Here is a 25,957-nt window from a genome sequence, read left to right as displayed (position 1 = left end):
AGGGACATCACTGGCAGGGGTTGCATATTCTTAATTAGTTTGAAATGTTTTGACCTTAAAAACCTTCACGGGTACAGTTCAAATTTATACATTGGGCTTAGTTTGTATATTATTTCCATGTGCAAATCTTTCTGTGTTGGCCACGGCCGCAGACTCTGTCCCAGTGACAGCTTCTGCATGTGTGTCAATGTCACCATCTGCCAACAGGCCACAGCATGTGTGGTTCAGCTGTTGCTCCAGAACAGTGACCCGCTGCTTCAGCCGCTGTTGAGTGGCTGTGTATTCACTTAGAAGTCGGGCAAATCGAGTCTGCAAGGTGTCCAGAGAAGATTCTAGTCTCTCCACCTTCTCCTCTGTGTCCGGTTTACCCAGGCCCCCACTTTCTGCATTCTCATCCAGTAGGCCCTCTTTCATAAGTATTTCCCTACCCCTCTCCTCAAGTACCTTCTTTGCATCTGGGTACTCAGTCACCGCCTCCATCAAGTCATCCTTAGAGAGGCAAAACAGATCTGAGTATCCAAGGCTACGGATGTTGGCTGTCCGACGATTTCCCATTTTGCTGCCCTTTATATTGAGAATGCTAATTTCCCCAAAGCAGCTGCCAGCAGTTAGAAGGGCATATTGTGTGATGCCATCATCTGCCACCACAGCCAGCCTCCCTTCTTTGATGATGTACATCTCTTTTCCTATATCGCCCTTACGGCAGATATAGTCACCAGGACTGTACACTTGTGGGCGGAGCTTAAGCACAAGCTCCACCAATAGTCCCGCCTCACAGTCTTGAAAGATGCGAACCTTTTTCAGTGTCTCCAGGTGTACGTTAATTGCAATCTCTGCCCGTAGTTTGTTAGGCAAGTTCTTAAGCACCTCTTGCTCATCCACAGCTTTCTTGTTAGTCCAGAGATAATCGAACCATTTAATGACACGTCCCTCCAGTTCTTTGCTGACTCTGCGGAAGTGCATGTAATGTTTGATGGCGTCGATGCGGGCCTGAAACTCTGCACGCGTTGCATTCATGTTGGCTATCATGGAGCCCACATTTCCCACAATTGTAGCGAAGATCAACACCCCGACAAGAAAATCAAAAACTACAAACAGATATTCTTCATCCCGCACTGGTGCTGGCATCTCCCCAATGGTGGTGAGAGTAAGGGTTGACCAGTACAGACAGTAGACGTATCCCCTGGTCAATGATCCATACTCTGGGTTAGAGATGTTAGGATATACCCAAGTATCGGAACCAAATCCCAAAGATTTGGAGATGGCGAAGTAGATGCAGGCATTCCAGTGAATGATGACCAGAATGTAGAGCACCAAGTTGCAGATGCGGAAGATGTTTGGGTAATTAGTACGTGTTTCAGTGCGGTCAAAGAACTCAAACATGCGTGGGAAGCGCAGCAGACGGTTGAATCTGAGCTGCGGCGTGTGGATGCCTGTAGTAATGTAAGCCAAGTCGGTGGGGAGGATGGACACCACATCCAGTTTGAACTGAAATGTACGTATGTAGCTGTCTCTTAGCTTGGCATGATCCTTCACCAACAAACCTTGCTCCAGGAACCCTACAACAAATAAAGCACAGTGTTAAAAGATCACATTGCAATACATATTGTTTACCATATTCACAGCTTAATATTAGTATTATTATAAACAGCCACGACTGGCCTGAGATGAGATAAACTAATTAGGCCAGGGGTCTCCAACCTTTAATGTCAAAAGAGCCATTTTGGACAAAACAATTAATACAAAATCTGTCTGAAGCCGCAAAACATATTTGAGCCTTATAATGAAGGCAACATGAGCTAATAAGTGTATATTAACTCAAATACATGTGCATGAGTATTCATTAATCATCGTTTATGGCTCTGTGCTGGGTCTCTCTGCACACCCGTACATCAATCTAATCGATAATGTGACAAAAGAAAAAATAACCCCAGCATTATATTAAGCTGTTTCTAGCAAGTTTCAAGTCTGCAAATTGATTTTCATATGACAATAAAATTAATGAAATCCAATGGCTGAAAATCAAACAAACCCATTGTATGCTGTATGGAAAATTGTTGACAGTAATGATGAGGATACAGTGATTCAAAGGGCTGACCATGCCAGACCACTGGTATGGTCCTTGGTCCCTTTAAGTGCATTCTAATTGCATTTAAACAATACTTCAATGTATCTTATGACAGGAAAGTGTTTTTAAAGGCACTCGAGTGGCGTAGTGGTAAAGTCCCTGCCCACCACTACGGTGGTTGTGGTATCGAATCCACCGTGGTGCAACTGGCTATGACAGGTGTCTATGCCACCACAATTGGCCCGTGTACGGGGTAGGAAGCCGGGCGGGGATGGTGATATTGGTCATTGGACACCCGCTGGCCTACTGGTCCGGACGCATACGTTTGGCCGGAGGAGTAGGACAAAGGTTCTATGTCCTCCTTGGGCCTCCTCACTGGCAGGTGAGTCAGTAGGACACGACAGCAGTGATAACACAGAAATGTGTGGGGAGGAATCAATTGGCAAAATGGGTTGAAATGATCTACCTGTGCGAAGTCTGACCATTGTGTCCATTATGTAGACAAGATCAGAGAGATAGTCCAACACCAGCCAGCAGATGTAATTTCCCAACTGCAACTTGTCAAAACATGCCCTATGGAAATAAAATAAAAACATTTAACTACAGCATTCATTCAACATCAGTTAGCTTTTACCATAAAAAATGTAAATATTTAAACTGTTTTCAAAGACAACATTTTTGTTCAGTACCTAGCCACGACAAGGATCCAGTTGTACAGCACGGCTGTTGCAATTACAAATAGCCATCGATAGTATGCATCATCTGATGGGGACACAACGAACACCTCCCACTTTTTCCTAAAAACATGGAGTGGTAATAGGAGTCTTACTCAGTGTCTTACTGTATACTTGACTGAACAACATGTCTATGTTCCTACACAGTTCAACAGACTAAAACTTCATTATCAGACACAAAGCTCTCAAACTTGTTAATATGTTGGTTGAGAGATATTACTTCATTGCATGTCACTCTTATTGAATAGTAATAGTCTTGGTACTCATACTTAAAGATCCCTTTAGTATTGTTGCCATTGGCGTCAGGTTGTGTATTGCTGTTGCGACTGGGGGCAGCTCTTAGTTCAGGCCCTCGAAAGCGCTCCAGAAAAGAGTCTGGCCGCTCTTCTTCTTCTATTAAACGTCTGTGAGCCCAATCTCTCAGTGTCACCACCAAGCCCACAAATCTAAGAGAGAGAAATACCCAAGTCATGCATTATTATAATACCCAAGTCATACATTATGTCTTCCTTCCTAAAAACGTTTTGTATTTAGGCATCATGCATAAATCATACGTTAAGTAATTCTGGACAATGCATACATGCAGCCCAAACCTCTTGTAGTATATTTCCCTACTATATATTGTGCCGGACCTAAAACATAGCAATAGTCCGCTCATGCCTACAGTATGTTCAACTCTGCTGGTTTGTCAGTGGGAGTATTCTGTGTTTTTAGGTAACTAGTGTGGAACTGGTCCTAACCCCGTGTATACAAGGGCTAGAGACTGATGATGCCTGTTGTGTTCTCTGATAAGTGTTTAGGAATTGCATGTGTTGGAAATTCTATTAGCATACAAGGCCAGGCCAAAGCTTTACCTTGTGAAAGCACCTCCTCCTTGCACAGAATTTCTAGAATTGCTTCCTTGAGGATCAAGGTCAGCTACCCTTTGTAGCTCTGAAGATGTGTCATCACATGCTGATGGCACCCTTGAAACAGAACAAAATAAATGTTGAATACAAGCCGTTGTTTTTATGGTCTGTGACAAAATATTTATTGTAGTCTACATACAACATAGTTACATTGGGTATATATTTGTACTACAACACAATTACTGAATGAAGGAATAAATAAAGTGAGTGCGGTTATGATTGAAATTGGGAATACTAATTGTCTGCAGTTCTGAATGGCCAACCTGCTAAGAATACTCTCTCTGTCAATCTCCTCCTCTAAAGTGGTCTTCACTGAAAGGTTATGGGGCGACACGTTTCTCCCAGCCACATGGCCCGTCATCTTCAAATCTGTTATGAGGAGAAACAATGTATTATGTCACTACCCCTCACAAGCTATGTCCATTCTACTATGGTCATGTTTCTGGCGGTGTAACTTATAACCGGGGGAAAGCGGATGAACATGAAAGTCTGGAGTCTCAGTGTTTATGTTGTGTGTTTGACAGTTTATTGTCAAGGGACGCAGGCCGGTTGGGATTGCCTGCCACAGTCCCTGTTCTGGCCTATTGCAGAGCAAGTGGTTGCTGTGGTGAATCTGGTGACTAGCACATAGTACATACTATTACTATGTAACAATGGCGTAGGGATCTGATATGACTCTATTTAAAATTGAGGTTTTATTTCAGAATAAGTAAGAGGATATTGAACTTTAAACATACAAATCTATTATAAATTTGTGGTTTTACACCCAGAGCTGGAAAATGAAAGGGAGGGGCAACAGCAGAGCCTGTGTTGCATGTCTTTTGGAAATGGACACAGATGATGAGGTGTTTAGACGGAGTTACCATTGTGTGACTAATTGGTAGATCATTAAGGAAAACACACACAGTCATCCTTGAGCACAGCGCTCAGTGAGACAGCGTCACCCCACCTCCCCCAGGAGCTTCATCACTTAGGAAACCAGGGCACTGTACTATAATGTCTCATGACCCTTAGATACTGTGGACACATTTAAACAAACATTGCAAAGTAGTATGTTTTCTCTCTCCATTTTTCTTTTACTGCGTTGCAGATTTATTTTTTAAGATGTATTCTTTAGGTCAAGACTATTGACTCATAATCACATTCTAGTACCACAGTGATTGCAAAGTAGTTTGATGTATGTTTTCTCTCTCCATTTTTCTTTTACTGCGTTGCAGATTTATTTTTTAAGATGTATTCTTTAGGTCAAGACAACTGACTCAATCACATTCTAGTACTACAGTACTAACCACTATACTGGCATGTAAATTGTAATTGGTTGACTTATTATATATATTTTTCCTTTAAAAAGATATTCAGAGAGTTGGCTTTATTTCAATTTCTATTTACAAGACATTAAAAAATATGTCTAATATGACAAAACCTACATTTTACTATTGTAATTGTCATTCATCTTTATTCCATTTTAATAACATAAGAAAACATGGTGTAAATAAAGATATCATTGATAATATGTATGTCCCTGGAATGCTAAATGATAGGAATACATAGCAATACATTTATTATCAATTAATTGATTGAGAGAGAGGGATTTTTGCCTACCTTAGTTTCGTCTAGTTACTAAATCCTTGGTGCTTTCACACAGAGACAGCCAGAGCTCATTCCCAACCAGTCCATTGTCATTGTCCATTACAGGTCTATACTCAGCCTGTTCCTGTTGCACTCTATTCAGAGCTCCCAAGACCATTGCTTCTCCAGTCGTTAATGAACATGTAACTCTTTGCCTTTGTGTATGTTTCCACCTCTTGGCATCGGGCGTTGTACTAAATACAGGCATAAATACTGTTGATTCTTCGTCCTCGGTGTGTCAACAGGTCTTCTGAGGGGCTAGTTAGAGAAGGTTGGTGGAGCTGCTGCAAGAAATAAAGGGCGGAGAGAGATGTTACCTGAGTTCAAACAGATGCTACAATCCTCTGTGTGCAAACCTGGTGGTTGTATCTCTCTTTACACAGACCTGTAAGACACTTAAAGTGAACAGGAAGGAATATGTTGTCTGGCAAATACACAGACCTGCACGATATAACGTCTCAAAGACACATGGGTATTATGATGCACAGAGCGCTTGAGAACACAGATGATGAGGCCACAGGAGACAGGCATTTGCGTTTCATATCTTCCTCGCCTTAAAGCTGCCTGACAGAGCATGACTCGTATTTAATGAAATACCCTAAGAGAGTGGAGCTTTGAGGCCCTAGACAAGGGTCTCTATAGGCCCTCTCTATGCTGTAGGTTTTTGTATGTTAGTTATTCAACCCAGTGAACGTCAACCATATATATAGTACCTTTATTAGAAGGATAAACCCCTTCCCCTGGAGATGCTCTCATCTCATTTTATGCACAAAAACAGCACTGTAGCCTACCTAGACCAGAATGTTGCTAGCAAATGGACCGTGGATACATTTGTCTTCTGTCAAGTATGTTATATAGCCTAAATCTGAAATATGTATGGGGACCATTGTGAATGAAAGATCACGAAAAGGAACTTGAGGAACTAGCACCCACTTAATAATGAATCAAACTCAACAGATAATTTCTAAACTCTAATAATGTTCAACTCATAAATTCACAATGGCTGTGCTCATAAAATGGGCCTACAGGGATTTTATGCTGTGCAGTTGTGTAGTTTGAGGTTACATAGGTTCCTTAATTCAATTCAATAGATCAAAGCACCCTTATTTGGCATTGGACTTTCCCCTGAATTGTAGCAGGTCCTTATAAACAGTGTTGTCTGTTATTCCATCCTCCTTGCCTTTAATGACAAGACAGTTTAACAACAGCCTAAAAGCACAACCAGTAGCCATACAACTGCTTAAACTCTAGCCTAGTGGTTCTCAAACATTTTCATGTCAAGGACTCCCACATTGATATGTATTAGGTCACAGACACCCACCTGACATTATTTTGTTAGGAACCCCCAGAAGAGATTTTTAATCAAATTCTAAATTATTCAATTTTTTTCAAAAATATTTTTACTTTCTAAAAATAGATCTACAAGCTCACAACATGTCATGTTGCGACACGTTGTGAGCTTGAAGATTGGTTATTTTTGAATAGCCACAGTATAAAAGAAGGTTAAAGTAGTTGATTGTGATCATGCTGTATTAACACATTTTAGTGGGGGACCCCTGGGAGTCCCCAGGCCCCACTTTGAGAACCACTGCTGTAGTGTACTGGAAACTGGCCTAAGGGTGACACAGCAGCCATGGTATCAAGAACATAATTATGTAAGGTGAGGGGGTGGGTGTTTGGACCACAGCTGCATGAAAGGCACCCTGGTTAAGCCAATAGGCCTGTCCACCAGGTGGATTGTGCAACATGAAATGAACATGAAGGTCATTAAAAAAAGGTCCAGAAGACAAAATAAAAATAACAAGATATTTTGTTGCCTCATTCACAATTTGAAATGAGTAAATAAAATAAATAGAAAAGAAGCCATTTTCTTTTTTATTTTTATTATGTATAAAGCACTTAACCACGACCAAATCGTTTGATTTGGTCATTGTCATAGAATATTATGAAGCTACCTGGAATGGAGCCATTGTTTATATTTGGTAATGCTGAATACAAAAGAGAGAACCTCAAAGCGCAATACAAGTTGTCATCGAGACAAAAAGGCACAGAAGAAGCCAGGAGAGTAAACTCTTTCTGATCCTTGAATTTCATCCAACATAATGAAAAAAAAACAACAAAATAAAACAGATTGATACAAAAACAGCCAGTCACCCACCACCACATCTTTCACCTAATTTATAAACCCCAACAAATTGATATGTTCAAGAATACAGAGGGCACATCAGGCTTGGTCATTACTATAGCTTGACCTTACGGCTTCTGTATAGTTATGTAGCAGTTCATGATACCAGTTTTCTTTTTAAAGACACGTACATGCACTTCCATAAGGTAGAGGGAATGTCTGGGTGCTTTGTATGAGATGCAACACCTAAACCTCCAACCCCTCCCCTCTCATATCTGTTACAGTATTAAGGAGTATGGTATTGCGGAATGCTTACTTCTTTCGTTAACATCAAGGATATAATTAACTTATCAGTCTGAGTAAAAATATGTAAACAACCTTGCAGCTGGAAATACCCAGACATACGTACAAAGAAAAGGAAAATCAGCATTTGTATACATTAAAAGTTTTGCATAATTGAGAAGTAACATACCAATTTGTTTTCTGTAACACAATGTCCATGTCCTTTTAGGAATGTAACATTTTAGGCTTACCTTAAATAACAAGACAGCATATTATTCTTCAGTACATTACAAATATACTTCAGTACATTACACAAGGCGGGGATACCAAGATAAACATTTTTTAATTTGATTGGAAACAATCAAGGTGATGTTATTTTCATCCAAAAATTGTTACTTCTTGAAAAATATAATTCCTTCAAAATGGGGATGGGGGGGGGGGGGGTCTCCTTCATGAAGCAAATGGCTAGTTGGTGGGTATTTTATCAAGTGCCACACAAACACAGCCAGTCCATTATGCTCGCTTCATTCCTCTGCCCATCAGGCAGGCAAAGACTGTCATCACCATCTTGGGCTTCACTTCCACAAGGTCTTCTGGGAGCGCGTAGACACGTGCGCCAATCTTCCTCGCCATAGACACAGCATATCTGGGAGAGGCATCAAGATTAATGCATAGAATAACATAATGCATTTATGCATAGAACTTAATTGTGTCAACCACTTAACCCATTAAGACCTGAAAAATACCTAAAAACATACGTTTTCTGAAAAATGTATGTTTCTTCATCTGTGGTGCTCTACGTTTTTAATGTCAAGGGCCCCTAGAATTATATGTATTTGACCGCAGACCCCCATCTCAAAATATTCTGTTCCAGGGACCCCCCTAGAAGCAAAGATTTGACTTAAAAATTTTCGCTTTAAAAGATTTGTACAAATGTTAACGTTTTTTTTTTTAAAAAGCGTGGCACTCGGTGCCGCCAATCTACAAGCTCACAAATGTTGTGAGCTTGTAGATATATATTTTCCTGTGCAACACCAGCGTATGATGTGTATATTTCTTTGAATTTTCACGTGACGTAATGGCCAAAATAGGGACACCAGCGTTAATGTAGTTATAAAGTAATAATTCACTGGTTGTCTGGTTGCGGTAGGAGACCCAAAGTGTCCTACCACAACAGACACCCGGTGAACTATTCCTTTATCGTAGAGGTTTGCTACAAAAACATAAGACATGATACAAAGTTATGAAATCACAACATATACATAATATTGATCAGGGAAGTTGGGTTCAGTTAATATCTTACTTGGCATTGTCCTGCTTGTCATCTTCTGAGAGGCTGCCTGTCTTCACTAGGTCATAGCTGATACTTCCAGGTTGGATGGCATCTATCAGGTCAACCACTGCCAAACTGCTACTGATCTCCTTGTCCTGACAAGCATAGAAGTAGATGTTAATCCAGTCCAGTGATAAAATACACACTTGATCAATTATGAATGGGTTTACTACTGAATAAAAATCGTTAAGATTTTTTAAAACCTCAAGAATGTGCCAATATGTTTTTATTAGTGATAAATGACCAGTAATATATTACAAGTGAGATATAACAAGTTAATTGCATCATAATAAAAGGCAATAAACGGTTGCCTGCCAGGTGTTCCCCTGGAGTCGCATTCAATGATTAACTATCTCTAGATGTCAAATAATACATTATGGAACCTCAGTGTCATGAGAAACCTAATCCAAAGAGACCTATACAACCAACAAACCTTGAAGCTTGAAATCTTTGTAGCTTTCCCAGCCTCAGACAAAGTTGTGTTGACCCATTTTACAATAATGTCATCATTTGCTTTCTGTCCATCTCCCAAATCCTCCAGCACATTCAGTGTATATCTGAAAGAGATAACAAATAAGCAGGCTTAAGTCAGTAAGTGTGCAGGTCGAAGTAGCTTATTGTCAGTATCACCCGAGCACTGAGGGAGTCTCTCTTTTACAATGCGCTAGTCCTATAGGAGATGTCCGGATTGCTAAAGTGGAGACACACCTACAGGACCATCAGCTGCCAGTAGTTACGGGTTTCGAAAAGTCAACCAATAATAAGCAAAGCTCCAGTACCAGGGATTGAACCCAGGACCATGTAATTCAAAAAGCGAGCGCTCTACCAACCGAGTTAAATCGGACAATATGCATTAATCAACAACTGATGTGCTTCACCAAAAAAATTAAAACCATGATAATATTGCATAGTGCAATAAATGAGTTCTGTCTGTGTGAACTTATGGTCCTGTTTTATTTGTATGATCTTGATGTCTGAAAGAGTCAAAAGTACAAACAAACCTTTAAGTCATAAATAATGCTGACAGCAACTGAAAGGCCTCAGTTACGCAAACAATTTCAGGTTGAATAATTTACACAACGCATTTCAAATCATTGTCACACCTTGTAGGACCATTGGGAAAGCTAAATGCGGGGAGATTTTTGCCATGTATTTTGGTCTCCAAGGTAATTATGAATTGCAACATGGGTGGCCAATTAAGTTTAATCTTTAGCTGTTGATAACAAACAAATAATAGTTTAATCTTATTCTATTTGAAATATGCATATAAGCATTGCTGTATTACCTTCTCATCAGCTGCCACACCAGAGCAAGAGTAAGGGTGGCATTGCCATCGTTCAGGTCCTGCCCGCCGATGCCAACAAGGGAGAACTTTGCCGTCGTCTTGCCCAACTCTACTGCATAGTTACAATTCTCCAACTAGGAGCAAAAACAAAAGCAGAGGTAAAGTTTTAATAATATTCTTGAAATGGTGTACAAGAAGAGGATTAAAACAATCATGTGAAAATGGTTCACCTTTTTCATGTTCGTTCCAATCTTGGGATATGGTGGCTTGTTAACCTTGTTCGTCCAGTCAACGGGTACTTTAATTTTCTCGTACAATTGAAGGATGACCATAGCGTCCTGTAGGTCTCTACAACAGAATATAGAACATGGAACATTTGATAATCATTAACTTCAAACAACTAACACCTATAGTAAATATAGTTCTAAAATAAATACAAGAAGCAGTAGGTTTCTAGAAGGGAAATTGTGAGCTAGCTTACCCATACAGATGATTTACATGTGGGTTTACCCCCAGGGAATTCATCCAGTTTCTGAATGTTCTCTCTTCTCGTGTCTCACCTAGGGAGAAAAATAGAGAGGACAGGTAAAGTTAAATAGCCATTCAGGAGTAGGAGTATAACAGTCTGTCCACTAACAACTTTTTTACCTGACTGAAGGAAACGGAATCAGAATGTAAAGAGTTCTCAGTGAGAGAGTAATTTGTCCATGTCTTTGCACCAATGCCAACAATGCGACATTCCTTTCAAAATGTTTACTGTGATGGTTAGAGCCATTATAATATAGCAATATTACACGAGAGGGTGTGGGTTTATCGTAATTATTGTACCGCCTGCGTTGCCGCAGGCACAAGCCCGAAGGGCGAGTGCCCGTAGGCAGCGCAGAATGTAATCGAGTGCTCGAGTGTAATATTGCTATTATACAACTGTTGCCCTTAAAAAAAACATGTCAACGATAGGAATTTGTAATTTTTTAACTCATTTGCTGCTATGGCCGAGGAGCCCGAAAAAATCCCGATGTACGGCCCTGCCATGCCCGAGGAACCCGAGAATTTCCTGTTTTTGAAAAAAAAATGTAGTAGGCATGATAGCAATCGCGAAATTGCATGTTTAACCCCCATAGCAACCCCATCTTTCAAACATGGCAGCCATCTTTGTTTACATTTTAGGAAAACATAATGGCTGCTATCTCATGAATGCCTGAACGGATTTCAATTCGGATTTTTTGGTTTGAAAGCTGTGAGTAATGTGGACACACGTGGTGCATTATCTAGGCATGGGTGTGCATGATCCGTGCACTATGAATTACATGGAAGTCTATGGAGACAGGGGCATATGAGAGTACGAAGGTATTGTTAAATGGCAGCAAATGAGTTAATGCCTCGTTTAGCCACTCTGTCCCTGAACTTCACGTGAAAACCGCTAGCCTAGCATAGGGTGAGGAGAGGCGCGCCTGCTCTCTTTCAGAGTCTTTCGTGACCAACACAGCTGAAATCTTTGCTTGATGAGACGGTGTGCACTGCAGTAGTGCTCATTAACTGCACTGTTCGAGAGCCTGTTTTCCATTGAGAGCCCGACTACCTGTTGTATAATTTGCTGAAGTTTATCTATTTTAACCAAAACTAATTTTCTGAAAACTGACATTAAATTAAATTGCTTGTGTTTCCAAGTCCAATTTATAAAACATACATCCACTATTGAATCTCTAATTACACCAACATTGTTTATGTGCACTGTGCAGTTTGTTTATGATTATTGTCATTTTGCACTCTAGGTACGGATGGGACGAATGAAAATTACATGTCACGATTACGGGTCATTCCCGCCGGGGAAGATAAAGATAAAGATAAAAAATATAATTCTCAATTGAAGTGGATGGTAGTATCCACACTGGACCTACCATACACTCCTATCCACTTCAATTGAGAAAGATATTTTTTTATCTTTATCTTGCCCGGTGAGAATGACCCTTTATTGTGGCAAAAACAACTCCACTTCAAGGCCTTCTACAACTCTTTGCCCACCTTCCAGAAGTCCCCAGTCAATGTCCTCATTCTCAGGTTTGGTTAGAGATGGGTATTTGTTGAACAGATTGGCCACAAAGGCAAGATTGAGTTTAGGGTTGCCACTGACGACATCAGCTGGAGTGACAAACTGGCGGCAGCCCAGCCTGTCCGCTTGTTGCAACATGGCCTCTGCCCTCTTCAGGTCGTCTTTCTCCTGGAAAACACAGAGCAGCAGTTCAGGTCAGTGATGGATCATAACTCACACAGTGGCCATTGTGTTCCTACTCCATACTCACCCACTCGCGAAAAGGAACACATTTTCTATAAAGTCAGGCTCAGACCAAATGTTTTTGATGTGACAGAACCGTTAAGCCCCATTTATATGTACAGTGCACTTACACTGAAGCCTGCCATGTTAATGTCTATGCGTGGCTGGTCCTCCTCTGTGCCTTTAGGGGAGATTTGGTTCAGGAGGTGGAAATATGCCTTGGAGTCCTGAAACAGACAGATAGATAAACAGTCAACAAAGACTTTCTACGAAGCCTTCTTAAAATATTAGCATGTTTCTTCACAGCTTTGAAATTTGTTTGGTCGTTAGTTCACTAGCAGCAAAGTTGAGGTTTTCTCAAACTTTGAAGCCATACTTTTTGCTGTCGACTGTCCAGACACTGGCAAAGTGCAGCAACGCTCGTCTCTATAGACTTTGCATTGAAAATCTTTGCTCAATCAGAAAGTGTCAAAGTGATGCTGCTGGTGTGAATCGAGTCAGTGTAATTAGCTGTTAAGATCTTTGCCAAACAGAAAAAAAGGTTGTCTTACTTCCTACCCACCTAGAAACATTGTGTAAATATTCCATCAAACAATCCTTACTGAGGATCTTGTCACTAGAGATGATCATGATTGTCACAGCTGTTACAATTGGTGGATATTGAGTTATTCAATGTTACTGTAGGTTTATATCATGAACTCTTGATCTTTTACGGTGTTACGTTTACCAATTCGACCAACCATACAATGTCTCTTATTTACTTTCTTATCTTTTCATTAGGGTGGTTGCCTGCAGGTGTAGGGAAACACACTATTGTTCTCATCCGAGTTTATAGAGTAACATTTAGCCAATGAGGAACCAGCATTCCTGTGACGTCACCTTTATGCAGCTTCCTCGTTGGCTAAAAGAAGTTTTTGCTGCTTCCTCATTCGCTAAATGTTACTCCATAAAATCGGTGACGTATGCCCACATGCAAAAACGGCAACCACACTCGCAATTTCCCAGAATTGCACCTTTCTAGTTTCAATGTTTTCCTTTTTATTTTTATTTCTTCTCTTTCTGTGTCATCTCTGCATCTGGGAAGAGTGGGAGGGAAAGCGGGTGGACACTGGTGGGAAATGAGGGCTATTTATGTATTGCATATATTACATATGCATGTATATACAATGTATGTGTATGCACCATGAACAATGACCTCATATGGGAGGTAAAAAAAAAAGAAAGAATTCAACCAACACCTGCTTCAGTCACCCAGCTGAATTGTGAACAATACAAGCAGAAATCGTGTGTTTGTTGTGTCAATAGGGACAAAGCATCAGTTACAGAGGAAGTGGAAGAGAAAAAGCAGATATATTAAACAACAGGTGGAACTAGGTGACACACCATCAGCAGAAAAATCAACTTTAGTCCAAGGTAAGCAGGCTAACCTTTATATCAGAGCTGAAGTTGTTAATCTTCTGCCAGCCAGCATTCTCCAGGTGGTAGTTGGCCCAACGCAACAGAAGTTCTTCAGGCGACAGCTTCATCAGATCTTCCAAGGTCTCTCCATCTCTTAGCAAGGCTGCCAACGCTAAGGGTGAGATGTAAGGAGGTATTACTAATGGTTACACAGCTAAACCATTTCAAATTACAATGGCCTGTACCGTTGGGATCTGCTCATAATTCTGACCTCCCATTATTCCGAAGGAAAATGGGCCATCTGAATAATGACATGGCACTGTACCTTCATTCCTGCTGAGCTCGATGTCAGCAAACAGGCCAATCTTAATGATCTGCCACAGAAGACCCAGCACCAAATGAGGCTTCCCCTCTCGCAGGTCTAGAGCTCCAATGTTCACAACATGGCAGCCTATGGCGGAGGCTGAGTTTAGCGCCAGGTTCAGATTTTCCTATAAGACACAAACAATTAGCTGGAGGAAATGACAATGAAAGGGAAAAGAAAAACAAACACTTGTGTCCCATATTTTCATTTGCACTGACCTGTATCGTAAACGGCGTCAGCTTTTTCTTATTTATGGTTCGCTCATCGATCGTGTCTGGCACCGACAGGTTGATCATTTTGCTATACAACCACAGAAAGGTAAACATAAAAGGTTTATGAGCCATCTAAGCATAATATGATGCTGGTATTTGCCTTTTATACAGTTCCTATCAGTAGGGTGCCTAGGTGACGATGCTAGTCATGATTTTGGCTTTGAAGCACACAATAAATCTCACCAGAGTACTATACCGTCTCCCACGGCCGTGAACAGAGAGTCTGCATTGGGGTCCATTGGCAGGACATGTTTGCAGTCATTATCCTTCTCCAGAGCACTGTTGATCCAGTTGACAAATGCAAAGCGCTCCTCCTCTGCAAGGATCAACATACCGTATTATATTAAGACATTCAGACAACAAAAAAAAGAATAAAGCAAGCCATTTTTATATACATATATTGCCTCTTGGGAAGGCCCTTTCGGTAGGCAACACTGTCCAAAATTCTCAAAGGAATTACATTGAGAAAAAGAAGGCATTCTCATTGACCATGTTCACACAGGGGCCATTTTGGTCTTACTTCACGACACGTGTATGATATGGGTAAAATGGCCAATGTGAGAACATGGTCACTTGTGTTCAGTATACTGTACATGAAGTGTACAGGAAAACATGAGCCTGATTTACTTAGTTGATGTGTCCCACATTGAAAATCGACACACTGTGATCTTGTAGAATGGCGTTTTTGGAGCGTGGTAAGATGCTCAACTAAGTATGAGTCACGCTTTAGTGTTGTGTCTTACCAGAGAAGGAGTGTTGCGTGCCTTCACTAGACTGCACAGATGTTCCTCCTATGGCGAGGATGCCTTCTTTTCTGTTGATGGCCTTTCGGAAGCTTTTAGCAATATCACTGCTTTTCAGCTCCTGGAATATCTGTAAAATAAAATAAAATGATAATTATATGAAATTATGAAAATAAAACATTTAAAAGAACAAATAATATCAAAAAATGTATAGATATATAAATGATTTTACAACATATCTGGTAATGTATTTAGTTAAATAAGAGAATGTTTAGCTATTGCTCATGACAATATTTCGACCAATAAAATGAATGGATTCTAATCCGCCACAGACCAAATTTACAAATTAAGTAAAAATTACAAATCTTTACCATTGTCTTGAGCACAGGTTAATTACACAGCTATAAAAAACATTTGGTAGCTGATTATTCTAAAGGCACCCTCCAAGGCAAGTGATACAGTACCAAAACATGTGCTGTGTCAAGACGTTGAGAGCTTGTAGATCTGCAATTTTTACTATTTGCAAATCGAGACAAAAGTTATTTTTATTGAGTCTGATACTCCCAGACCAGTACCAGCCCTACAGGCCTTACTGTATTCAGACCACAATGAGCCATTCAGCCAGGAATTTAGTGACTTTTGAAAATTGTATAGCATGAACCACAAAACAAACACAAGGCCACAGAGTCTACGCTTACGTTACTGTAGTTGTAATGTACTCTCCAGGAAGAGGAAGTAACCACATCATAACATACAATGATGGCTTTGCGTCGCAGACAATCGTTTCTTTCAAATGTGTAAATGTATTAAAGTGCCTACAGTTGTAGTACAGATTGCATTTTTTTGGATACTGGTCTTCTGACTGATCTAATCTAGGATGTACATAATTAACCGAAGAGACATATTGTGTTCATTATAAAACAACTCATTTTAGCAACTTAGCCAACCAGACAATAAATAAAGCAAACCATGTTTGTTTTTCCTTTAAAGTGGTCATATCCTACATAACTGTGGTTTAAACTAAACAAGAAAAAAGTTGAAAACTCCTCACATTCCTAAAAATAGTAAGATTACAAATGAGCCCACCACACCTCTCCTTCCTCTAGCCGCTACCCGCTAGCCACGCTCCAGATGGCAGTGGGCACATTGTGAACAGGGATACCAGTGCAGAGGAAATTCTTATAGGGTCATAGATAAAATGTATAAGAATAAATAGCTATGCATTATCTTATCCACTCTTGACAATACTAGTGGAATCAACCAGCATCTCCCATTTCAAAACATTTCTACAGTGGGGGAATTCTGTCCAACCGTCACGTTATTTGTATATACTGTCTACACTGTGTTTGTTGTGTATAGATTTAGCATTTGCATCTTACAAAGTGAATAGGAAAATAACCACTGGAATGGCCTCATCAGTCAAAACAAAGGTGCAAAGACAACATGCCTAAGTGACAGTGCAGTGGGATAATAAGCTGAACAAACAAATAGCAGCCTGTGAACATGTAAAGACTATAAGGAGCTGACTGGTATGTTGTTGACACGGGGAGGTACCGCAATGACAAATATAATGAAAATTGTCAATGTTTACCGCCGTTTGACACTGGGTTAGCACTTGGTTTATTTGATTGGCCCTAATCAAATACAGCATAGATGGTTCAGCTCTCTACACTAAGAAGACATAGAAATTGGACCTAAAAGATAGTCAGATATATTTCACATATTAACTCACACAATGAGCATAGCGAAATGCTGTATGTCCTATGAACACAAGGTCAACACAAATGAACACTAATGACTGTTATCATAATCATCTTTTTTGTTAAGACAGTGCTTGACCTAAGTGACAATTGTCACGATTAATTAACTTTTAATGTCAATGAACTATTAGGTCTTATTAGGGGTGGATATTGGCAAGAATCTCGCGATGCAATACGTATCACGATACTTGGGTCACGATGCAATAGTATCACAATATATTGCGAATATTTGCGATACGATACTATTGTGATATATCAGCTGTAAAAACTGAAGACGCTGCTCTAATGTTGTTTTTTTCGTCGTTCGCAGCCATTTTCTCGAGAGACCTCACTCACTGAACTGTGGGAAAGGGCATTAGCTACTATAGTACAGCGACATCTAGAGGCAGCGGAGTGTCAGGACCGAACTTCTACCTTTGGTTTCTATGCATGGGAACATATTTTATTTTCCTCAAAGTATCGCGATACTACGGCCTGAAGTATCGATATAGTATTGGCAAATAAACTATCGCGATGTATTGCCATATCGATTATATTGCCCAGCCCTAGGTCTTATCATATTTGTTTTGTACAGATCTAAATTAGCTGTTTTTCAGACATGGGTGTTGGTAAAAAAAAAGAAAGAAAAAAAAAAAAAAAAAACATTTCCCAAATTACTTCTGCAGTAACAGTCTCTTTTCCCCCACCACCATCCATTCCATTACTGTGAGACATGGAAGTTATGAAAAGAAAAAAGAAAAAACAGCTGTGGTCCTCTTTGGTGACTCAGCAGTCAAAGACTCATATTCGGGATATAGTGTATTTGAAATTTGTAGAGAAAGAAAAACAAGTAAAGTAAGTAACAGGACATTTTGAATCCTGCTCCAGAACAACACTATATGCCTCATGTCCAAATTATTGCCCTCTCATCACTGGCGAAACAAAATACTGGAACTCACACCACTTTGCTGACCTCATTTCCTCATTCCCCATGTGTGCACATGTGGAGAGGGGCGGTGGGAGTTCGATGCTATTGTGCACCGAGTGAACGCTCAGTGGCTAAAAAAGGTGCTTTCCCACACAGTGGTCTCACTCAGTAGCCAGTGGTTATTTTGCCAGACAAGGAACCAGACACCAACCTCCGACAAGAAATGTCTGACCAACAGGTGAAAAACTTGTAAAACCTGCTTTGCTGGCAACAAGTTTCACAGAATACCAACAGAAGGAGTAGTGAATAACTTAACATACCGACACAAACTCGTCAAAGCTGATCTTGTTATCTTTGTTGCGATCCAGTTTCTGGATGATGTCCCGGACCCTGTAGCCAGGCAGGGGAACGTTGGCAGCTTTGAAGAGCTCATGGAGTTCATCGTCACAGATATATCCATTGCTGTCCAGATCTATGAGAAGGCACAATTTACAATTTAGAGTGATTTACAATGAGCAAGGACAACACAAGGTAATACATCAACATCAATACATCAAATGCATAGAAATAGTAATCTAAAAAACAGACCAAGAACCTATTCAGTAAAAGCAAGAAAATAATGGTAGAATAGAGTCAAACAAGGTACTACAGGCTGTATAAAACAAATGTTGAAGACAAATAGAAAACTCCAACAAAGTCAGACTCATAGTAAATTAGAAGCCATGTTTTCCCCATCTATCTAATAATACCAGAAAAGAACTCAAACTCACCAACTTTCCCAAAAGCTTCTCTCAATTCTTCCAGCTCGTCTTTTGAGATCTTTCCTGCCATGTTCACGTGATTGACCTGAAGTGGTCAGTCAGAGAGAGGTGGGTTCCTCTAAAGAGAAAGAGAGAGCAAAGTCAAAGGGAGGACAGGACAGCAGAAGGACACAGAGTGAAGTGAACTATTAAGGCCCAAGAGGTTAGGGTAGGGAAGATAAGGGCTCTTGCCCTGGTGGGCTGGATGCACCAGTTTCTATACATTAACATATCGTTACTACTGGGAGGGGGTGGTGGTGGGGGTGGCGGCTTGCATTGTGAAACTAAACAACTTTCATCATTCTAGAACTGAAAAACTATGATAAGTGGCGATCACAAATCTTCCAGAACACTCAAATGCATAAATAGGAAAACAAGGAAATCGGGCACCCGGGGGACTTTAGCTTCTCCGAAGTTCAGTTTCAGAGCCATGGGAATAATAGCATTGCTACTGCATGGCTCTCAGACCAAAGAGCCATCTGAATATCACATAAAGAACAGGAATTCATTTAACTTAAGCATGTTCTAGATCTAGTGGAACAGGAATGCAGTGGGCCTGTGCAGAGGTGAGCAGGGTGTGCTGCTTTCTCATTCAGGGAACTCAAAGCTAAACTGGAATGATAGCATTCCGCTATGAGAAAAGTGACACACAAAAACAGGAAAGGATCTGACTGCATGCTCAAGGAGCACAGATTCTCTAAAAAAAAAAATACAGTGTTACTCCTTATTTTGAAATCTGTTATTTTATAAGCTAGCTTTTCATAACAATGCTTTGTCTGAGCTATAGCAGTCACAGACATTAATTAATATGATATGTAATTATTACAGAGTTGTTACAATATATTCAAATTATAATTATAAAAGTAGCCTGCTGAAATAAAAAAATCCTGACCAATATTGATCCATGGTCATTTGAGTAAGTTGGACATATCCTTTTTTTTAAAGATTTGTTTTGGGGCTTTTTATGCCTTTATTGGATAGGACAGTCGACAGGAAATGGGGAGAGAGATGGTCGTCCGGACCGGGAATCGAACCGGCGACGCCGCCAAGCTACACAAAGCCTATGTGGTATGTGCCTGGACCAGTAGGCCAGCGGGCGCCCCTAAGTTGGCCATTTCTAACCAACAGCATTTACTAGCTCACATTTAATGAGAAAAACAATGGATAAGGAAAACAGACTAATTACTATAAATAAACCATTGATTGAGGATATGATGGTTCAGCATTTATGATGATGAGACCAAGAAGTGACTCACTCTAGTGTCTACAATCAAATAATACTAAAGGCTATGAAAGCATTACTGATGAAAACAAAACACTTGCCTCAAAATTACTCAAGGGAGTTTCCCAACTCCCATAATAACATCATTGTTTAGACTGACACAGCAATGTGCAATAAAGAGTCAATTCTATGTAATCACATGGGTGATAATGATCATCTACAGTCTAAAACATATTTTCCCACACCTCACTCAAAATAAAGAGAAAAAGCTCAAATATTTTCAAAACTGCAAAATTTTGCTAACTTAGGGCAAGTACAACCCCCTCGCTAAACAGTTTGGAAAGTGACGTGTGCCAGCCACTAGGCCTATATTTAGCTCAATTTCTCCAGAAGGATGTGAAATGAGACTGCAGATGTCGGCCAGGCTACAATAAAGCACTACAAACATTACCTCATTTACCAACTCTTGTCACACCCTCGACGGAGAGAGGGAGAATGTAGGGGGGAGTAGGGGGAGTCAAGTACATGGAGCACAGGGCACAGATGGCAAAAGACACATGTGAGAGGTATCATTGGTGGTACAGAAGAATAAAGGGCTTGTGTCACATTCATAAACTGTGGCAATAAATCCTCAGAGACTCGAAACAAGTCCTGAATGTTAAGACTCCAAAGACAGTTGCTGTCACTGACAGCTGAATGTGAGGCTTGCTCATGGAACAGAAACATTATTGCACACTGCAGTGCTCAACTGCTCATGCAAAGGTACTGCTAATGGTGGCAAACCCATTTAGGCCTAAAATTATTGAATGCTTTAACCAGTGAAAAATAGCAGATATACAAGCTCACAGCGCGGCACCGAGTGCCGCGATGCGAGCTTGTAGATCTGCTATTTTTGAAAAAGTTGTGAAAATGTGTGCAAATCTTTGAATATATGTATTTTCAAAGCGAACGTTTGTAACTCAAATTTTGCTTCTGGGTGGTCCCTGGGACTAAATATTTTGAGATGGGGGTCCGTGGCCAAATAAATATAATTTTGGGGGTCCTTCACATGAAAAGGTTTGAGAACCACTGACATAGTAGTCTCTCAAGAACAGACTAACTGAGCTCCAGTTCAGTGAAAAGGACCTTTTCTTTGACGATGGCTGGCCAGATTGCTGACAATAGAAACATAGGTTTTTTCCAAAAATCTTAGAAGGATTCAAAAGACACTTATAGAATCGGGTCAAAATTCTAATTTTCACGATTTTTCAAAAATAGCAGATCTACAAGCTCGCAGCGCGGCACTCGGTGCCGCGCTGTGAGCTTGTATATCTGCTATTTTTTTATATTTAAAGCATAAAATATTGCGTCATGTGTTCAGGCCTAAATGTGAGGCATGACAGTGATAGCTCTAAGCTCTTACAATTCAAATATTTGCTTATATTTCAAGTACAAAAGTAAAAAGCCATAAATGCTCTGTTGAAAGTTTGAAACAAGACAAACCCCCCCCAAAAAACCCAAAAAACAACAGACGATTAGAACTACGCCGTTATACTTTTCATTCATGCCTGGATCATACTATGGAATCAATGTAGGGTAAAATAAGTGTGCTTCCGAATTAAAGCAAGTACCAGCTTTAATTACTAAGCCAAAACAACACATCAGCACCATTTACAGTTATTAAATTTTTTGGAGGGGTGTTGGTGTTCCCAGATGGCAGAGTAAAACAGAGCCAACAGACCCCACCCTCACCCTGACTATGCTTCACTCAACAGAGTAACATGGGAAATATAACTAAGTATCACAAATAGATTGGGCACCCTTCCCAAGTGTGGTCAAGTTCATGTGCACACACCCAACATAGTCTGCAAGAACATGGACATTTTCAGCCCTGTCAGAATCACACGCACATAGCTTCAAAGCCTACACACTGTCACACTCCATAACACAAGCCTTTCATTTCCCTTTAACTCCAAGTGAGTAGCCACAACAAACCACACCGACAGGTAAGGCAATGGTCTGAATTATGTCATTTACCGCCCAAAGCGTGTTTTAAAGTAAAGGAAGCATCCAAAACAAGGCCACTTGGTCATGTGGTGAATATTCAAATCAAATGCTCATGAGGTGGAACCCTCACCATCACTAGCAAATTTTTATAGTACATTCATAAAAATTTGCTTTTAAAGATAAGATAAACCTTTATTGATCCCCGGAGGGGAAGGTGTTACCGGTTTTGCATGAAACACAGCATGTAACAGTCTCCTGCATTTAAGGGGTATTTCTTTTTCATATCCATCAGAGGAATGTCATCAGGCTGGTTACTGAATTCCTAATGAAGCAGGTTAGCTTGTTTTGTTCAAATAATAAGAGTTTCCATTGTTACAACTAATTATTTTATTAAAACAAAATATATATATCTAAACTAAGCACAAAAAGAAAGGAAACTTGACTTGCTTGACATATTGTGTTTTATATCATTTTTATCGTTTATACTAGGTACGGTGAGCTGCCACTAAACTTTGATGCTGTAAAGGAGGCACAGATAATGAAAAGTTCACAATATACCCCCATAATAAACATTTCAAATGAGTAAAAAGTAAAAATTAGGTAAGAAGAATCAAATGGGCAGAAACAACAATAATAATAAAACAGCTAAAACGATTTAAAGGCCTGCATAATGTGCTCAGCTGCTTTAGGATCCATCGGGATAGAGTAACACATTTCACCATGTGGATTAAATGCTGACAGACTGAGTGGGGCAACCTGTCCAATCCCACAGGTGTTAAATTGTACTTGGGTGGAAACCAATGTTATGCAAGATCCCCTTTTCCCTGACAGACTGGTCTTTTTCCAGTGAGATAATAGTTTTATTTTATTTTTCTGCATGCATGCATTTGGATAACACACAGGCATTCTTACAATGAGGGCTGGGCATAAGCTGGGCTGTGGGCATACCTCCAAATGTAGACTGCACCCAACTGGACACACTCAGTACAAACCATAAACACACAAGCAATTAATGATGCCATTGCTAATTTGGTTGTTGGCCGTCTGGCAACACATGGCCAATACAACTTGTTGTAGATGGGAGAAATTAGAATTTATCTTCAAACACATAGATACAGTCCTATACTACTGGCACCAAGAGCTGGGCAAAGAGTTTCCCTAAAGAGGATCTAAAGACAAAGGGGGGAAGCAAGAGTCTATAGAACAATGTTATCAGGAATCAATAGTGGTAAGTGAGGCATTAGGGGAGATAGAGAGAGAGAAAGAAATGTTCTATTCTCTCTGTCAGAAAGATTACAGTTACTGATGAATGCAGAGATATCTCTTCTACACACAGGCAAGTTGATTTATGAATCCACAGGACAGGAAGAGAAACATTAAGCACCTGGCTATAGTGTGTGTGTAAAGCATTAGATAGCATATTGTAGTGTCTGTGTGTGTACACTGTGCATTATGTGGCTGGCATTCGAACAGGCTACAAACAGGTGCCTTTAGATGCCTTTTCAACACATGCATTACCACCCCCCCCCCCCCCCCCCCCCCCCCCCCCCCCCCCCCCACACACACACACACACACACACACACACCCATTGGTCTCTGCAAATAATAACCACCCCCTCCTCCATGCACTTGCATTCAAATTCATCAATGTAACAACATAGACCTCAAAACAAAAGATTACTGTACATATTACACTGTAAATTAGTCAGAATGACCAGAGGAGACAGGAGAGTTTAGTTGAAAAGAACTGATGGTGTTAAAGTAATGCTTTATTGTCCAAGCAAAAATACAATGAGGCACACCTTAACCTTTACTACTTTACTTTACATCGCAGAGTTGGCATCTGATCAACCACTCCTTTCTACTTCAGAGTGTCCATGTCGATGTTGTACAAGCTGCCACTACATCACTATAGTCTGGACATGACGAATGTTATAAGAAATGCAGGCCTCCCATCTCTCTGTCCTGCTTTAAGCCAGTCTACTAAAGAAGCCAACTTAAGTCCTTGAAAAATGTCTCGCTTCTAGTGGGTGGGCACTGGGCATGGCCACAGATACTTTACATTTCTGTGTTTAAAGTTGTGGATTTTACTTACCATATACAGTATGCTACTTCATTTAGTATTCATTGTAACGCAATGATTTAATTAACATAGGATCTTAATCTGGGTTAAAGGTGTCTGCTCCACATTATAGAAGTGGTAATAATATTACAACATAGACCAGTGGTTTTGATAGTGGGGTCCGGAGACCCCCATGGGAGTTCCAGGGGGTCCCCAGTTTAATGATAGTTAGGAACCAAATGAACCCTTATGGGTCAACTCTGAGTGTACAAATGGAACCAAATGGACCCGTTACTCAGAGAGTACTACAGAGTTAAATTAACGTTGAATTGGGTCCCAGAGATAGAAATGCAATTAAATGGGGGTCCGTATCCCTAATGCATGTCAAACTGGAGGTCCTAGACATTAAAATGGTTGTGAATCACTGCTAGAGCCGTAAAAATCTTCTCTTATGGGGGTCCGCAGGATAATAAGTGTCAATTTGGGGGTCCTCGTCTCGACATGAAAAAGTTTGAGAACCACTGGATTACAATACATAGACGATGCGGTAGCGTCTCGAACAGAGATGAATAGGCTACACACAGTGAAAGTGCTAGCTGGCTAGCAACGGACATGCAGGAAACTATTCCCGTGATAACACAGCAGTTTATCACAAAACAAACAAATGCAGTCATGGCCGACAAGTCGGATTAGACCACATAATGCCAATTCTCTATATAAAATAATAGGACGAAGAGTATAGCACGCCAAAGCCACCGCTCCATACTCACTTTCTGTGCGCCTGAAATTCCAGACAACGTCCAGTTTAGTTGGACCGGAGACGTCCTCCCTCATCCACGTAGGAGCAAAAAAAAAGTAAAAAGTGTAGAGCTAGACTGGAATGTTGTTCACCCCGCCCAGACACTGACGTGACATTAGGTAGGGATATTACGTTTGTCAAAAATCAATGTAGACCTCTCTGGCTGTCTGCCTCCCAACCATAGACTGTAAAAAATATGCGCTCCCAGTCCCAACCTCTATCCCAAGCAAGCCCACACCTCCTCAGTGGTGGAAAGTACAATTATACAGTAGTACTCAAGTACAATTTTGAGGTATTTTTTACTTTATTTGAGTATTTCCAATACTTTTACTTCTACTCCACTACATTTCGGATCCAAATAACATATTTTTACTCCACTACAATTATTTGAAAACTTTAGTTTAGCCTACTATAGTTACTTTTATTATATTACCAGTAAGACGCCCTAAGGACGCGGCACGCATCCTCCTGGGTGACAGCAGACTGCTTGGCGAGCGCTGGCACTTTGGCATGGATCAACTTTGACCAAAAAAAATGCTCCGACCTGGTTGGTTTTTTAAGTTTGGCCAAAATGTGGCCCTATTTTCCCAAATATGGAGATGACTGACATCTGACATCATAGATTGACGTCATAGTCATAGACCAGACTGACACAATATGTCCATCCATATAGGCATTCCCAGATATGGGCTTAATATTGATGACATCAGGGATCTCCATATTATATATATATAATATATATATATTGTTATATATATCCATATATATGGGCATAAAAGGGACAAGGACACCATCAGGCATCAGATGACATGAGGCGTCACACATGCACGCATGCACATGATCTGCAGGTTTTTATACTAAATAGCTACCTACGGTTGCAATAAAACATACAAAATCCACTTTAGCCCATATTTTATACCTAGGCTATTTGAAAATACAAGCCCACAATGTGTCGCATCTGCTATTCAAACATTTTGTACTTTTTAAAATAGTATTAAAATCTTTAGA

At 40.3% G+C, this 25,957-nt stretch overlaps 2 protein-coding genes across 2 annotated transcripts; both read right to left on the bottom strand.

Annotated features, from left to right (window-relative positions):
- Positions 1-84: 84 nt before the first annotated feature.
- On the bottom strand, positions 85-4,071 carry cnga2b (cyclic nucleotide gated channel subunit alpha 2b; the record flags this gene model as incomplete). Its single annotated transcript, XM_080749400.1, has 6 exons — positions 85-1,559; positions 2,535-2,641; positions 2,758-2,865; positions 3,072-3,248; positions 3,657-3,767; positions 3,974-4,071. The coding sequence occupies 6 exons, from the start codon at positions 4,069-4,071 to the stop codon at positions 85-87; spliced, it is 2,076 nt and encodes a 691-aa protein (XP_080605526.1).
- Positions 4,072-7,306: 3,235 nt separating this feature from the next.
- pls3 (plastin 3 (T isoform)) lies at positions 7,307-25,042 on the bottom strand. Its single transcript, XM_080749606.1, has 16 exons — positions 24,921-25,042; positions 18,851-18,959; positions 18,401-18,552; positions 15,414-15,543; positions 14,854-14,986; positions 14,617-14,698; positions 14,360-14,525; positions 14,064-14,206; positions 12,768-12,863; positions 12,387-12,582; positions 10,846-10,924; positions 10,595-10,712; positions 10,365-10,498; positions 9,513-9,636; positions 9,050-9,174; positions 7,307-8,392 (listed from the first exon to the last, which is right to left on the bottom strand). The coding sequence occupies exons 2-16, from the start codon at positions 18,909-18,911 to the stop codon at positions 8,260-8,262; spliced, it is 1,872 nt and encodes a 623-aa protein (XP_080605732.1). The 5' UTR covers positions 18,912-18,959; positions 24,921-25,042; the 3' UTR covers positions 7,307-8,259.
- Between the last annotated feature and the right edge of the window lie 915 nt (positions 25,043-25,957).

Source organism: Nannobrachium achirus (assembly GCF_963921795.1).
Source record: "Nannobrachium achirus genome assembly, chromosome: 19".
In the NCBI taxonomy this organism is placed as follows: Eukaryota; Metazoa; Chordata; class Actinopteri; order Myctophiformes; family Myctophidae; genus Nannobrachium; species Nannobrachium achirus.
Note: the sequence above shows the minus strand (reverse complement) of the source record. Positions and strands in the feature narration are given on the sequence as shown.

Bases quoted from the DNA above. Each gene is read 5' to 3' on its own strand.
- pls3 (XM_080749606.1), bottom strand. From the start codon at position 18,911: ATGGCAGGAAAGATCTCAAAAGACGAGCTGGAAGAATTGAGAGAAGCT. The intron at 15,544-18,400 runs GTATGTTAAGTT...TTTATTTTACAG, and splicing joins GCTTTGACGAGTTTGTGTCG to ATATTCCAGGAGCTGAAAAG. The intron at 14,699-14,853 runs GTGAGATTTATT...GTGGTTGTATAG, and splicing joins GGAGACGGTATAGTACTCTG to CAAAATGATCAACCTGTCGG.